Source organism: Pan troglodytes, chromosome 5 (assembly GCF_028858775.2).
Source record: "Pan troglodytes isolate AG18354 chromosome 5, NHGRI_mPanTro3-v2.0_pri, whole genome shotgun sequence".
In the NCBI taxonomy this organism is placed as follows: domain Eukaryota; kingdom Metazoa; phylum Chordata; class Mammalia; order Primates; family Hominidae; genus Pan; species Pan troglodytes.
In genome coordinates, this window is record NC_072403.2 from 164,049,510 (window position 1) to 164,066,565 (window position 17,056).

The 17,056-nt window shown below is 43.5% G+C and overlaps 1 protein-coding gene across 8 annotated transcripts in view; it reads left to right on the plus strand.

The window, feature by feature from the left end:
- ESR1 (estrogen receptor 1) overlaps positions 1 to 16,244 on the plus strand; it is a 447,866-nt gene extending 431,622 nt beyond the window's left edge. For 4 of the 8 annotated variants that reach the window (XM_054686430.2, XM_003311549.5, XM_009452245.4 and 1 more), the window contains 2 exons: positions 7,350 to 7,533; positions 11,704 to 16,244. In XM_054686430.2, coding sequence (XP_054542405.1) covers positions 7,350 to 7,533; positions 11,704 to 11,938 — 419 coding nt within the window. In that variant the 3' untranslated portion in view covers positions 11,939 to 16,244. The remainder of the gene's footprint in view (positions 1 to 7,349; positions 7,534 to 11,703) is intronic. The other 4 variants (XM_009452244.4, XM_063813580.1, XM_054686432.2 and 1 more) reach the window with 3 other exon arrangements.
- The last annotated feature ends 812 nt before the right edge of the window (positions 16,245 to 17,056 follow it).

Sequence of the window (17,056 nt, forward strand, 5' to 3'; positions counted from 1 at the left end):
AAGTCTTCAGTAATGTTGAGGGTTTTAATGTTGAGGGCTTTATCAAACTAAACATTCAAGTGTCTTAGGCTTTCCCCTTAGTTCTTTGAGCAAATTGGTTGCTATGAAGTATGTTAGTGTTCCAAATGAATGGATAGCATGATGGGGGATGTCTAGGTGGTTCCAGAATTTAGATTGTGGTTTCCATAACAAAGTGTGGCAGTATTGGCATTAGGGAAGAGAAATGACTTCTAAATAACTTCTCAAAGTTTACTAAAGCCTTAAGAATGTAGGAAATGGCCACAAAAGGAGGTATACAAAACATTCGTCTGTCTTTATTCCTCTTTATACAAACGTATTCACTTTCCCATCAGCAAGTCATAAAATACTTCTCATCTTGCATTACAGTAGGACACCTACTATAACAAATAGGCTACAAAATGTATAATGGCTCAAACACCTAGCAGTTTATTTCTTATTTACTTAACAATGCTGGGTCCATGAACATGTTAATATCATAACCCTCTTTTATGTGGTCACTCAGGGACTCAGGCTGTTGAGGGCTCTGTCATCATGAATGGGTGGCTTCCAAGGTCATCCTAAGAGTTATCTCCATTCTAACCAGTCCAGCCAGAAAGGCAGAACAGGCATGGAGGAGCAAAGATATCCATGGATAGATCATCCTCTTAAAGTCATTGTAGCATTGTGATAGGGCTCTTTTCACAAAACAAGGATACAGTCCATGTTTTCAAGATTTTACATTTTAGTAGCCACAATACAAAGAAGCTAAAATAGTCTTGTGATTTGTCATCATGGCTGTTAATGGAGAGTGTTTTAAAAGCACTGATATCAGGGCTCCACCCTCAGCTTCCAATCATCAGGTTTGGATGGAACCTGACAGCTGCATCTTGTAAAACTCCACGGGAGATTCTGAGAGACAGCCAAGTTTGAGATTCACAAACCTTAAGAGAAAAAATCTCCTTGAATTGCCATAACAAACTACCAGTCTAATAAAACATACATATTCCTTTGACTACTCTTAAATGAAACAAATAGGTAATAATTTACCTGTACATATAATTAAAAATTTAATGTATTTTATAACCATCCTATAAAGGAGAAATTATATTAAACTATATTAAAATAAAATGATATATATTTCAATGCAGATGCCCAAGCTTGACTAAAGTAGGAAACATAATAAAGTAATAAAATGCTTATATGTACTTATAATGAATGTTTGGATATGAGAAGATGATCAGAGGCTTTTTGTCCAAGAAGTACAGGCATATGAAAAAGTAGAGCAAGAGATGGACACCAGACTGAGAAAACTAAAAACTAACCAACTTATTTGTGTATGATAAAAGGAGAGAAAAAAATTGATTAGTAAAAATATGCTACCGTGTGGTCTGAATGTTTGTCCCTTCCAAAACTCATGTTGAAATTTAATCCCCCATGTGGCAGTATTGAGAAGTGGGACCTTTAAGAGGTGATTGGTTCAAGAAGATTCTGCGCTCATGAGTGGTTGAAACCATTCACGGAATAACGGGTTAATGGATCAATGAGTTATCCCAGGAGTGGGACTGGTAGCTTTATAAGAGAAGGAAGAGAGACCTGCGCTAGCACACTCAGCCTCCTTGCCATGTGAGCCATCTCGGGACCCCGCAGAGTCCCCACCAGAAAGAAGGCCCTCACCCAATGTGTCCCCTTGACCTAGGATTTCTCAACCTCCATAACTGTAGGAAATGAATTCCTTTTCTTTGTAAATTATCCAGTTTCAGGTATTCTGTTATAAACAACAGAAAATGGGCTAAAACACACGCCGAGAAAATTGAAAGACTGTGGAAGTGAAAGAAGAATTAAAAATGAAGTAATTTTGCAAATGAGTCTGGCTTTATTATAAGTGTATTGTCAAAGTGATTCCCTTTGTTATAAGATGAAAAAGAGCCAAAATGGATAGAAACATTTATCCTATCTTAATATCCCACTACATTCAAGGCAAATATTCAGTCAGTCTCTAGAACTTAACAAGGCCTTGGAGATGATATCCTTTGGATGAGCAATGGAGAAGACAAGATGGATTGGAAAAAGAAACAAACAAACAAACAAAAAAACATGTAAGAGGCTATCAGGAAAACTCTGGAGACGATGTCAATGTAAAACAGATACAAACCTCAAAATAATTTTAATATGTACATTGCACAAAAATGACTTCTTATCATGTTACAAATTTATTTTAAAACATATAGGAGGCAACAACAATATTTCATTGATGTGTACTATTTTATAATTGTTGGCTCTAATTTTATTTAGTAGAGTCTTACATCTCCTCTCTACATATTTACATCCGGTTGTATTGTTTTTGTAGTACCTGTTCAACTGCACTGAAATCATTTCAATTAAATGCATGGTTGAAAAGCTGACATAATACATTCAATTGCCAAATTGCATAAAGTGAATAAGCTATTTAATAATTTGGAGAAAATATATTCCATTTAAACTTCCTTCTCTATAACCAGTTCATACACTGGATCTTTTGGGCACAGCCATGTGAAAGCTTTTCAAAACTTTTCACTACTTTTTTTTGAGACGGAGTCTCACTCTGTCACCCAGGCTAGAGTGCAGTGGTGCGATCTCGGCTCACTGCAACCTCCACCTCCCAGGTCCAAGTGATTCTCCTGCCTCAGCCTCCCGAGTAGCTGGGATTACAGGCACCTGACACCACACCTGACTAATTTTTGTATTTTTAGTAGAGACAGGATTTCACCATGTTGGCCAGGATCGTCTTGAACTCCTCACCTCAAGTGTTCCGCCTGCCTTGGCCTCCCAAAGTGGTGGGTTACAGGCATGAGCCATTGCACCCAGCCACTGTAGATTTTTATTTGTAGTAGATTTAGTTCAGTAGGGCATTTGAGAGGCATAGGAACTGGAACAAAATCTTCATTGTTTGGGACTGTCTTGCACATTGTAGGACATCCAGTACAGTCCGTTCCACGAAGTGGCAGCAGCAGCCTCGGGCTGTCCAAACACCCTGTTAGGGACAGTGCCACTCCCGGAACCACAGAAGAACCACAATCATAGGAGAAGCATACAACAAACATGGTGTTCATCAGACGGTCAGCTTCGGTGGCACTTTTGAGCAAGCACACTATTTGGTTGTAGAATGAGTTCCTGGCAGGGCACCCGAAAGGCTGATGTGTGACTCATCCCTAGTACCTCTGAGAATGCTGAAAGCTCCTCCTTCTCCAAGCTGAGTGGCAGCTTTCTGGTCCAGACTACTTAAATTGTGACTTGAGGAATTTTCTTCACTTTTTCCTTTGAGTCATTCTGTTTTTGATCAAGATGCGATAGAATGAAGGATTCTTTCAAGGTCTGCTGTCACATCCTTCCTTTGGGAACAGATAGAAAATCTGGCCTGGCTTGAAGAGTTTGTCCTCAAACATCTGGTAAGCCATAGGCATCAGCATCTCTTACTTCTCCAGAGACATTTAGATGTGTCCCCCATCTCCATGGAGGCCCATGGCAAGGGGACCCCTAGTTGTACTAGAGCTTCCTTCTGGGCACAGCCACACTGCACAGGCACTGCAGTGTACAGCACACCTCCTCCAGCTTCCGGAAGACTCCGTTATCTAGAAAAGTGCTGAGAAATGGAGAAGGGGGTTCCTCTGGGGTGGAGATGGAAAGAGGAAAAGGAAGGGAGAATGTCCAAGCAAAATGAGAGAAGGTGAGGGACAGCAGAATTGAGAGTGAGGGAGAGGGAGAGAGCAAGAGACTGGGTTGAGATGTCTTGTACATGGGGGTGTCCTCGTGGCTTCACTCCCCTTTCGTTTATACCACTCCGTTTCCCCAGACTCTTCCTAAATATCCTCTTATTGGCTACAAGATCCAGATTGCCTAGAAGCTCAGATTTGCTGACAGCACCTCAAGACTGGATAATGACATATAGATTTTTTCTTGTTTCCATCTTTGGGATTTGGAGCAATCTCCAGAGTTGCAAAAGCCTACCTTGTTGCAATAATATTTTTGAGGGTCCACACTGTCTGCTCACTTGCTCTATGCTGCTGGGCACAGTGGTGTGGCCATCCAGGGTGGGAGAGACCACCTGGGATATGGAAATTACCAGCAGCCCTGTTTTGCTCTTGCAGTGGTTGCCAAAGCACACGAAGCATTCTGGGAATCTGAATTTCTGTTGTTTCTCCCAAATGGCCCCTGAAGGGCAACAGGCAGCAAACATGGACCACATTTTGCCAGAAAAGTCCAGAAAGAAGATGGCTGCTGTTGTCAACTATTGGCATTTCAACAGGACCTATTTTTATTTCTCAGTATATTTGCACAACTAGGAAGCATCTGCTGACAAGGATGAGATGATAAGCTGTATTGATGCCAAAACAGGACTAGAAAAACAGGCTTGTTCTGCAAATGGCCTGCATCCTGAGAGTCCGTGTTAAGAACATTCTCTCTCTCCAGGCAATATCTGCTCTTAAAACATTAACACTTGAAAGGAAGTAAGGCTTGGAATCCTTAGCACAGTCATGCACACACTAGGTTCTCAGTAAGTGCATGCTGGATGAAGGAACCCACACGCACCTTAAGGAGGATGGAACATTGGCAGCCCAAGAAAAAAGTCACTCCCCAGAGGCCGAGTGCCATGTCTTTGACCTCCATTGGCAAGGTCATGGTGAAATGCTGACTCTTGGGGTCGCTGAGGTCCCAGCACGGTGTGCCTTCACACCGTGCAAACGATAAGAAGAGAAGAGATGCACACATGTCACCTTTCCAGGCAGGGACATCCAAGCTGTTTGAGTCTCCATTCTGTGATTTCCTTGAACAAGAAAGGGATTATTGGTGAATGAGGCCAGCATCCTGGGTGGGAACAAAAAAGGAAATTGGTAGAAAGTACATCATCCAAGTTGGTCTAACTCAGCCCTGTGGCTTGGGCGGGTTCCTAGGATATCCAGCCGGAGGCAGAGGCTCTAGGGGATGTGAGGCTGCACTGGGTATGATGACACAGAGGACTGTGAGAGGCAGAGAAAAGGGGAGATAAGCTGAGGCCCTCCTAGCCCTAACCCCCCAGCTCACACCCTCTGCTATCTGCCACCTCCAGGCCAACACCACGGCCATGGGAGGTTTGCCCATTTTTCTGATAGACACATTCTTTCTCTACCAACAGCCCACATGGAACATAAGTGAAGTAATTCAGCAATTTCCTTCTTAATCTGCTGTCTCTCTGCTGCTTACTCATTCTGTGCTGTTTGCTTTAGATCAAGGTGCCCCAGGGTACCAAAAGCTACATTATCCTATTCAACTGCATGGAAACCAAGATCCCGACCATTCTGGTTTGTTGTTATTGTTACGTTAGTTTTAAACCTTAGCCATTTTCCATTCTGGGCAGTTACAACTCTGTTTACTATGAGTTCCTCTGTGTAGATGTTTCTCCCATACCCGACCTACAAACTGCTACGTGAGCAGTAACTTGTCACCATGTTATCCGCATAAAGTCAGGGATTGATAAACTTGGGAGCCTTTAGCTCTTGAAGGTGCTGATGAGGAAGGGGAGAGGGGAGGAGAAGGAATTTGTTTGTGAGATGGTCAGTGGGCTGAATAGTGGTATGACCAAAAAGTGTTACTATAAATACACATAATCTGGAAAACAAAAATACTGTCATCTCCTCCCTGCAAGGCACTGTGATTAGGCAGGATGGAGCTTATTGCTGCAGTGTTAGAAAATGCGTCCTTGTAGTCCCAAAAAAGCCTGTTCCATCCTGCCCATCTCTTGTTCTCAGTACTTCTTACTTCACTGTCACTCATTTTCTTCCTGTCCTTGGGTTGAGGTCTCAACTTCTTGTAATAGAATTTTTTCAGTTATAAGCGACAGAAATCCAACTCACACTATCTTAAGCAAAAAGGGGATTCACTGATACGTGTGTTAGGAAGAATATATGAAAGCTCAAAGGTCAAGTGAAAAAAATGTAAGAACGAAGACCTTGGTGGGGTGTGGTGGCTCACGCCTATCATCCCAGCATTTTGGGAGGCCGAGGCAGGTGGGTCACAAGGTCAGGAGTTCAAGACCAGCCTGCCCAAGATGGTGAAACCCCATCTCTACTAAAAACACAAAAATTAGCCGGGTGTGGTGGCGGGCTCGTGTATTCCCAGCTACTTGGGAGGCTGAGGCAGAGAACTGTTTAAACCTGGGAGGCAGAGGTTGCAGTGAGTTGAGATGCGCCACTGCACTCCAGCCTGGGCGGCAGAGTGAGACTCTGTCTCAAAAACAAAACAAAACAAACAAACAAACAAAAAAAAACTAAGACCTTGTGACTACTACCTACTACCTGGATCTCTCTCTCTCTCTCTCTCTCACCCCCCCACACTATCACCTCTCCTTGTTGTCAGTAGTTTCCTTTCTGCAGACAGGAGTTCCACGTGCTGGGAAGAGGGCCATTCAGAGCCTCGTATTCTCATCCTCTCAGTTTAGCAATGCTAGAAGAAAAAACTTTTGTCTCACAACCTCATATACAATCTCAGAAATAGGCTCTTATTTTCTGGCTTGAGGCTGTCCAGAAGCACCAGGCACTGTGATGGTCTCACTTTCTGTCCTGGATCTATCTGTGGGGCCCAGAGAGCAGGATCTATTTCAGAAAATAGGCGAGAGAGGAAAAACTTATGTGGCCGTAAAAAACAGCGTTTTTCAAGTGGCCTATCCCCATCCACATCATAAACTTTTCTGCTGAGGCTTAAAAGTGCTTAGACTTCAAACTTGATCTAAAACAGAAATCCTACCTGGAAAAATCACCTTCCAGTCACTTAGCCAATCGCTCATCACTCTCTGTCTCTGAATCTCACCACGAGTTTCACACATCTCCTGAGAGAGCGTCTCCTTTATCATTACCACATGTGGAGTCAGCAGATTGGGTTTCATCTAAGCTCTGCCTACCTACTATCCGAGTTCCCTAGCAGGTTAGTGACTTTCTCTGCCTTTTTGTTTCTTGATGTGAAAAGGAACAACAGTGGCTGCTCACAGGGTTGTCAATTACATGGTCAATTACATTACATGGACAATTCATGATGGTGTCAGACCTGTCTGAGAAAAGGTGGCCCATGTTACCATGACAGGCCCCAAGGCTAACAGCCCCTTTCTGGGTCATGGCTCATACAAAGGAGCCCTCCTTGGTTTGCTGGTGCTCTGAGACTTGCAAATGCATTAGGAATTTTACACTGTAACTTGGTTTTAAATGGGTCCAGAGCATCCCCATTGCTAGACTACTGTGCTAAGGAAGGGCACTGGCTCATTGTTACATCCCATGAACACTCTGGGTCTCCTAGACCTCATCCTCTTTGAGCTTCTCTCTCTCACTCTCTCTCTGCGCATTCAGGAGTGTACACATTTCTGTCCAGCACCCTGAAGTCTCTGGAAGAGAAGGACCATATCCACCGAGTCCTGGACAAGATCACAGACACTTTGATCCACCTGATGGCCAAGGCAGGCCTGACCCTGCAGCAGCAGCACCGGCGGCTGGCCCAGCTCCTCCTCATCCTCTCCCACATCAGGCACATGAGGTGAGGCATCTGTGGGCTTCCTACAGGAGAGACATAAAGAAAACATGCCCCCAAACCTATGTGACAGCTGGCCGGGAAGGACTGGTGCCTGCATATGGAGAGTGCACTTGTGACAGTTCCTGGCATAGAATAAGCATAAATGCTATAGGAGGACAGAAGAGAGAGGTTTTAAATCTGCGAGGGTCACAGGGCAAGTGTCAGAGAAGGCATAGAGGAAGCGATACTTACGCTTGGTTTAAAGCATGTGCTTTGGGGCAGTGGTTTAGAGATTGGGTGCAGTGTGCAAATAGGAGGAGGGGGCCAATCAAGAGAAGTCAGTGAATGTACACATCCCCTGAAGACACTGGGTATATCTGTTATGGTCCCTGTGTACACTCGGATATTCTAAATGAGAGACCCTGGGGCCAGATGCCTCACGGAGAGTCAATGTTGACTCCTTCATACCTGTTGAACCCCTTCTTGTCACCCCCATTGCCATTACCCTAGTCTAAGCCACCATCATTTTCTGTTGGACTTCTGTGCCAGTCACTGGATGTGTATCCCTGCCTGTAATCTAGATCCTTTCTAGATCATTCTCCATGATGTGTCCAGAGTGATCATTCTAGAACCAAATCTGATGTCATCCTCCTGCTTAAAACCCTTAAGTTCTCATTGCTTTTAGATAAAATATAAACCCTTTCACTTTGTTTTTATTACTCCTTATGATTCAGCCCTTACTTAGCTTACGAGGACTTCCTCATGTCTGAGCTCTAGCCATAATAGCTGACTGTTGGATGAGTCATCGGGGGGAGGTTCTTCTTCAGGCTGCAGATTGGCGGTCAGCCCTCCTGACCTCAGCTGGGCTCACTCACACATCTAGGAGGCAGCTGCCTGAGGCCAGGGTGACTCTGCTCTATGCCTCATGTCTCCTATCCTCCTTGTACCCACTTGTTAGCTGAGACATGTTCTCATCGCAATGGCAGAGGCATGAGAAAGTGATCCTGTTTGGGCAAGTGCATTTTACTCTTTTCTTTCACTCATGTCCACTGACATTTCATTGGCCAAGCAAGCATGTGGGGTGTCCAGAGTCAAAGATGGACATGTTGCCGGGTTCATGACTATTTCTGAGCAATAGTCTAACCTATCATAGCTCAGATCTCACTCCTTGCAGGAAGCATCTCCTAATCCTTAAGGCCTAGTTGGAACTTACACTCTGTTCTTCCCTATGGTTACTGCCCATTTTACTATTTTTCTGCCCGTTTAGACTGACAACTCTGTGAGCCATCATTGCAATACGGCTTGCTTACCCAATATCACCTAGCATGATGCAGAGCAGATAGTAAATACTCAACAAATGTTTTCTGTAAGAGCTAAGGAAGGACATCAGCAGACAAAATAGAGTCTTTCTATGCCAAAAGGTGAAAGTGGTCTCATTTCCATTCCATTGTCCTGTAATTTGGCTAGCCAAAAGCTTAGTGGATACCATTCCCATAAGTAGACCTCATCTGCAGGGAAGAGATGGGGAGACTGCTGGGTTATTTATTGCAGACTCCAGCAGGACCACAACAATGATTCAAAGTGATGACACTAGAAGGACAGGTGCCAATGGGTGATGAAGCCACAATGAAAATGTCAAGTGGTATCACTAAAAGGACAGGTACTCATGGGTGATGAAGCCTACATGACCTTGGGCTTACACCAGGACCCTAGGAATGAAAGAGATTCCTTCTCTTAGTGGCTATGAGGGAAGGCCTATGATGTCTTAAGGAGGTTGGATTCGATCATTTTTAAGGGACCTTCAAATCCTTAGACCATGATTCAAATGGCAAGAAGTTTGCTCCATTAAACTCCCAGGCACCACCCTTTCTGGAGACAACCTTAAAAAATTATTAGCTCCTGGGAAAATAGATGTATCTTATTTTCTTTGTATCCCTCACAGTGCCATATGTGAAGACTTACATATGGTATATGCCCGCAACATTACTACTGAGTGAGTGAACAAAGAAATGGGGGAATGAATGGATGAACAAATGGCTCATGGCAGGCTTTTCCCTGCCCTGTGAATTCAGCTTCTACTTGGTAAGAAGGTGATTGCAATCTCTGTTCTCAGGGTTCCCCAAGGATCCCTGTATAACAGATGAAGGAATCACATCTGTCAGGTAGAGTAGGTGACTGCATTCAGAGTATACATTTCCAGTCTCCCCTGTCTTTTTCTTTTGATGAGTATTATAGAGAGGGAAGCCATGAGTGGATTAGATGCCAAAATCCCTGGCTGAGAGAATAACCTTACCCTGGAGGAAAACATATTAGCTTTGACTCTGAGCTGGGAATTTCAGTGATGTTGTAGATTCAATGCATTGCAGTTGGCTGTTTTTATTTGTTGAAAGGAATTGCTGAATTTTCAAATCCATTAACTGCTTGTCAGCATTAGCAAGCCTAATTAGTTAATACTAAGTAAATTTGCACTAAATATACAACCCTGGCTGATTTTACTGGCCACGTCTGGCAGAGGGCAGCAGAAGGGAGAAAGCTCTGTAGAGTTTCTGTTGGAATCGTGTGAAAAGCTGGAGAGAGGTTGCTTCTCTTTCTCTCTCTCTCTCTTTCTCTCTCTCTCTGACACACACACACACACATACACACACACACAATTGTAATAATAATAATATTTTGGTTCCTCACTACAGCCAATCTAAATCGCAGAAGTCTATTTTGTTAAGTAAGCTTGGCCCCAGCCATATGTTGCTACTCAGAGAATTTAATATCAGATTTCATCTGACTGTAAACGTGAATCATCAGGTTGCACGAGGAACACAGTGGCAGATCCAGGGGGCATTTAACTTTTATAGCATTTTAAATGACAAAAAAAAAAAAAAGTAACACTTAAACAAGTAATTTAGACCATGCCGTAGGCCCTGAATAGCTTTGATGTTGTGTTTTCATGGCAAGTCTCCAACTTGAGCTGAATTTTCCCCTACTAAAAATGCAAATTTTTCTAAGATCTTCTCTTGGTCCTGCTACTCATGATACATATTTCTTTTAAAAGAAATTTCAAACTAGATAATAGTTGTTCTCCTCCCCACCCCAGCCACCAGTAGTGTGGTGGGGCAGCAGAGTTGTGGCTAGTGGAGGAGAGCAGAGGAGGAGAGTAGGGAAAGGAGAATGCCATTTGCCTACATTTCCCTCTGCCCATTTCCCCCTGCCCATTTCCCCCCTTGTTTTCCTGAACATGAACTGAGCTCTGGGCACTGTTTTAGGCCTAGCAGGGGACAGGATAAAGCCTGCTTCTCTAGGAATTCGCACTGAGGGTGTGAGTGTGTGCACGTGTGTGTTTGGAGGCGGGGAGAATAAACACAAATAAATAAAAAGGAGAATTTCAGGCAGTGATAAGAGTGCTGAGAAAAACAGAACGGTGTGAAAGAGGAAGGCTGAGCCTGCAGAGGCTTGAGGCTGCTGCCACTGGGTAGCGGTAGGCCTTTCTGAGGAGGCGGCATTTGAAGACCGGAGGAAGGTTCATCCCAGCAAGTAGGAACAGCAAGTGTAGGTCCCCTAAGTCTTGGGGGAGCTTAGTTCCTTTAAGGGCAGCACAAAAATCAGTGTGGCTCCGGAGAGCGCATTAGGGGAGAGAGGCAGGAAGTGCTTGGAGACATGGATGGAAGCTGGGCCAGTTGGGCCTTGTCGAACATGGAAAGACATTTAGATCGTATTCTGAGTTAAATGGGAAGTGACGTGAGAGATTTAACAATGGAGCGTCTTGAACTGCTTTACTCATTTAAAATACCCACTCCTGCTTGGCTGAATATCTCATGTTGTCTTTTTAGAAGCATTGGCGATCCTATCTGAATGCATTTAGATCCTATTGGAGGGGAATAGGATCTCATTTGAGGCCGTGGAGGGCCATGGAAGTCACCTGCATAGCAAATACCCTGAAAGTGGCTGCAGGGAGAGTGTGAGGGTGGGACTGCCCTCGTAGGAGGTGGAAAATGAAAACCACACGGCCATGAGTTCCACATTAGGGCTTCTGAAAGCCCTCAGCTTTCCCAGCTCCCATCCTAAAGTGGGTCTTTAAACAGGAAGAAAGATTGGCTGCTAAGTGTCTTTGGAGTTCCTCTTCCTTCCCCTTCTAGGGATTTCAGCACTCCTGGGGCTCGGGTTGGCTCTAAAGTGGTCCTCTCTGTGTCTTCCCACCTACAGTAACAAAGGCATGGAGCATCTGTACAGCATGAAGTGCAAGAACGTGGTGCCCCTCTATGACCTGCTGCTGGAGATGCTGGACGCCCACCGCCTACATGCGCCCACTAGCCGTGGAGGGGCGCCCGTGGAGGAGACGGACCAAAGCCACTTGGCCACTGCGGGCTCTACTTCATCGCATTCCTTGCAAAAGTATTACATCACGGGGGAGGCAGAGGGTTTCCCTGCCACAGTCTGAGAGTTCCCTGGCTCCCACACGGTTCAGATAATCCCTGCTGCATTTTACCCTCATCATGCACCACTTTAGCCAAATTCTGTCTCCTGCATACACTCCGGCATGCATCCAACACCAATGGCTTTCTAGATGAGTGGCCATTCATTTGCTTGCTCAGTTCTTAGTGGCACATCTTCTGTCTTCTGTTGGGAACAGCCAAAGGGATTCCAAGGCTAAATCTTTGTAACAGCTCTCTTTCCCCCTTGCTATGTTACTAAGCGTGAGGATTCCCGTAGCTCTTCACAGCTGAACTCAGTCTATGGGTTGGGGCTCAGATAACTCTGTGCATTTAAGCTACTTGTAGAGACCCAGGCCTGGAGAGTAGACATTTTGCCTCTGATAAGCACTTTTTAAATGGCTCTAAGAATAAGCCACAGCAAAGAATTTAAAGTGGCTCCTTTAATTGGTGACTTGGAGAAAGCTAGGTCAAGGGTTTATTATAGCACCCTCTTGTATTCCTATGGCAATGCATCCTTTTATGAAAGTGGTACACCTTAAAGCTTTTATATGACTGTAGCAGAGTATCTGGTGATTGTCAATTCATTCCCCCTATAGGAATACAAGGGGCACACAGGGAAGGCAGATCCCCTAGTTGGCAAGACTATTTTAACTTGATACACTGCAGCTTCAGATGTGCTGAAAGCTCTGCCTCTGGCTTTCCGGTCATGGGTTCCAGTTAATTCATGCCTCCCATGGACCTATGGAGAGCAGCAAGTTGATCTTAGTTAAGTCTCCCTATATGAGGGATAAGTTCCTGATTTTTGTTTTTATTTTTGTGTTACAAAAGAAAGCCCTCCCTCCCTGAACTTGCAGTAAGGTCAGCTTCAGGACCTGTTCCAGTGGGCACTGTACTTGGATCTTCCCGGCGTGTGTGTGCCTTACACAGGGGTGAACTGTTCACTGTGGTGATGCATGATGAGAGTAAATGGTAGTTGAAAGGAGCAGGGGCCCTGGTGTTGCATTGAGCCCTGGGGCATGGAGCTGAACAGTACTTGTGCAGGATTGTTGTGGCTACTAGAGAACAAGAGGGAAAGTAGGGCAGAAACTGGATACAGTTCTGAGGCACAGCCAGACTTGCTCAGGGTGGCCCTGCCACAGGCTGCAGCTACCTAGGAACATTCCTTGCAGACCCCGCATTGCCCTTTGGGGGTGCCCTGGGATCCCTGGGGTAGTCCAGCTCTTCTTCATTTCCCAGCGTGGCCCTGGTTGGAAGAAGCAGCTGTCACAGCTGCTGTAGACAGCTGTGTTCCTACAATTGGCCCAGCACCCTGGGGCACGGGAGAAGGGTGGGGACCGTTGCTGTCACTACTCAGGCTGACTGGGGCCTGGTCAGATTACCTATGCCCTTGGTGGTTTAGAGCTAATCCAAAATCAGGGTTTGGTTTGGGGAAGAAAATCCTCCCCCTTCCTCCCCCGCCCCGTTCCCTACCGCCTCCACTCCTGCCAGCTCATTTCCTTCAATTTCCTTTGACCTATAGGCTAAAAAAGAAAGGCTCATTCCAGCCACAGGGCAGCCTTCCCTGGGCCTTTGCTTCTCTAGCACAATTATGGGTTACTTCCTTTTTCTTAACAAAAAAGAATGTTTGATTTCCTCTGGGTGACCTTATTGTCTGTAATTGAAACCCTATTGAGAGGTGATGTCTGTGTTAGCCAATGACCCAGGTGAGCTGCTCGGGCTTCTCTTGGTATGTCTTGTTTGGAAAAGGGGATTTCATTAATTTCTGATTGTCCAGTTAAGTGATCACCAAAGGACTGAGAATCTGGGAGGGCAAAAAAAAAAAAAAGTTTTTATGTGCACTTAAATTTGGGGACAATTTTATGTATCTGTGTTAAGGATATGTTTAAGAACATAATTCTTTTGTTGCTGTTTGTTTAAGAAGCACCTTAGTTTGTTTAAGAAGCACCTTATATAGTATAATATATATTTTTTTGAAATTACATTGCTTGTTTATCAGACAATTGAATGTAGTAATTCTGTTCTGGATTTAATTTGACTGGGTTAACATGCAAAAACCAAGGAAAAATATTTAGTTTGTTTTTTTTTTTGTATACTTTTCAAGCTACCTTGTCATGTATACAGTCATTTATGCCTAAAGCCTGGTGATTATTCATTTAAATGAAGATCACATTTCATATCAACTTTTGTATCCACAGTAGACAAAATAGCACTAATCCAGATGCCTATTGTTGGATATTGAATGACAGACAATCTTATGTAGCAAAGATTATGCCTGAAAAGGAAAATTATTCAGGGCAGCTAATTTTGCTTTTACCAAAATATCAGTAGTAATATTTTTGGACAGTAGCTAATGGGTCAGTGGGTTCTTTTTAATGTTTATACTTAGATTTTCTTTTAAAAAAATTAAAATAAAACAAAAAAAAATTTCTAGGACTAGACGATGTAATACCAGCTAAAGCCAAACAATTATACAGTGGAAGGTTTTACATTATTCATCCAATGTGTTTGTATTCATGTTAAGATACTACTACATTTGAAGTGGGCAGAGAACATCAGATGATTGAAATGTTCGCCCAGGGGTCTCCAGCAACTTTGGAAATCTCTTTGTATTTTTACTTGAAGTGCCACTAATGGACAGCAGATATTTTCTGGCTGATGTTGGTATTGGGTGTAGGAACATGATTAAAAAAAAACTCTTGCCTCTGCTTTCCCCCACTCTGAGGCAAGTTAAAATTTAAAAGATGTGATTTATCTGGGGGGCTCAGGTATGGTGGGGAAATGGATTCAGGAATCTGGGGAATGGCAAATATATTAAGAAGAGTATTGAAAGTATTTGGAGGAAAATGGTTAATTCTGGGTGTGCACCAGGGTTCAGTAGAGTCCACTTCTGCCCTGGAGACCACAAATCAACTAGCTGCATTTACAGCCATTTCTAAAATGGCAGCTTCAGTTCTAGAGAAGAAAGAACAACATCAGCAGTAAAGTCCATGGAGAATAGCTAGTGGTCTGTATTTCTTTTCGCCATTGCCTAGCTTGCCGTAATGATTCTGTAATGCCATCATGCAGCAATTATGAGAGGCTAGGTCATCCAAAGAGAAGACCCTATCAATGTAGGTTGCAAAATCTAACCCCTAAGGAAGTGCAGTCTTTGATTTGATTTCCCTAGTAACCTTGCAGATATGTTTAACCACGCCATAGCCCATGCCTTTTGAGGGCTGAACAAATAAGGGACTTACTGATAATTTACTTTTGATCACATTAAGGTGTTCTCACCTTGAAATCTTATACACTGAAATGGCCATTGATTTAGGCCATTGGCTTAGAGTACTCCTTCCCCTGCATGACACTGATTACAAATCCTTTCCTATTCATACTTTCCAATTATGAGATGGACTGTGGGTACTGGGAATGATCACTAACACCATAGTAATGTCTAATATTCACAGGCAGATCTGCTTGGGGAAGCTAGTTATGTGAAAGGCAAATAGAGTCATACAGTAGCTCAAAAGGCAACCATAATTCTCTTCGGTGCAGGTCTTGGGAGCGTGATCTAGATTACACTGCACCATTCCCAAGTTAATCCCCTGAAAACTTACTCTCAACTGGAGCAAATGAACTTTGGTCCCAAATATCCATCTTTTCAGTAGCGTTAATTATGCTCTGTTTCCAACTGCATTTCCTTTCCAATTGAATTAAAGTGTGGCCTCGTTTTTAGTCATTTAAAATTGTTTTCTAAGTAATTGCTGCCTCTATTATGGCACTTCAATTTTGCACTGTCTTTTGAGATTCAAGAAAAATTTCTATTCTTTTTTTTGCATCCAATTGTGCCTGAACTTTTAAAATATGTAAATGCTGCCATGTTCCAAACCCATCGTCAGTGTGTGTGTTTAGAGCTGTGCACCCTAGAAACAACATATTGTCCCATGAGCAGGTGCCTGAGACACAGACCCCTTTGCATTCACAGAGAGGTCATTGGTTATAGAGACTTGAATTAATAAGTGACATTATGCCAGTTTCTGTTCTCTCACAGGTGATAAACAATGCTTTTTGTGCACTACATACTCTTCAGTGTAGAGCTCTTGTTTTATGGGAAAAGGCTCAAATGCCAAATCGTGTTTGATGGATTAATATGCCCTTTTGCCGATGCATACTATTACTGATGTGACTCGGTTTTGTCGCAGCTTTGCTTTGTTTAATGAAACACACTTGTAAACCTCTTTTGCACTTTGAAAAAGAATCCAGCGGGATGCTCGAGCACCTGTAAACAATTTTCTCAACCTATTTGATGTTCAAATAAAGAATTAAACTAAAGACAACGAGTTTGTTTTTTGTAAGCTCCACTTCTTGCTAGCAGTTCACCACTGATCCTCTAAAATCAAGGTGGTTAAACGATCTGTCATACACAGTGAGTCGGAATGCTAAGGCCTCTCCTCACCTCACTCCCTCTGCCCAACACCCCCAGGTGTATCAGGAAGTGTGTGGACACTGTGGTCAGGCAGAACTGGCCTCAATTCTTGGCTTCACCACTTAAAAATTTTATGATCATTGGCAGTTGATTTTTCAGAGTTTCGGCTTCCTTATCAACAATATGATGATAAGTAATAACACCTAATTCACAGGATGGTGGTGAGGACTAACTGAGGTGCTCATTAAACATAGTTGCTGTTTTTTAATGCCTGGCCCAAATCCTTCCCTGTGAGGGAGAAGAAGGATGCTTGAGAGTGGTTATTTATGAATGAATGAGTGAATGGAAGAATGAGTGATCTGAAATGATATAATTAGCTTAAAAACCTCTCCCTCATTCTGAAGGTAAAGCAGGAACAATTGGTCCACCCCCACCCCAGGTTTCCATTTCAGGACTCCCTTCCCTTTTTAGAGCTACCTGCATGCTTCCTTTACCCATTTTCTCAGATTTAACTGATGAATTGGGAGGGGGTGGGTATAGGACTTACTGAGATGCAACATAATATTCACACAGGCTCTGCAGCTAGATTACTGTTTGAATCTTCATTCTACCTTTTTTTTTTTTTTTTTTTTTTGGCATCACCTTGGGCAAGTTGAGTTCCCTGGGCCTCAGTTTCTTGACTTGTAAAGAGAGATGACAGTGCATCTGCCTGGAAGGG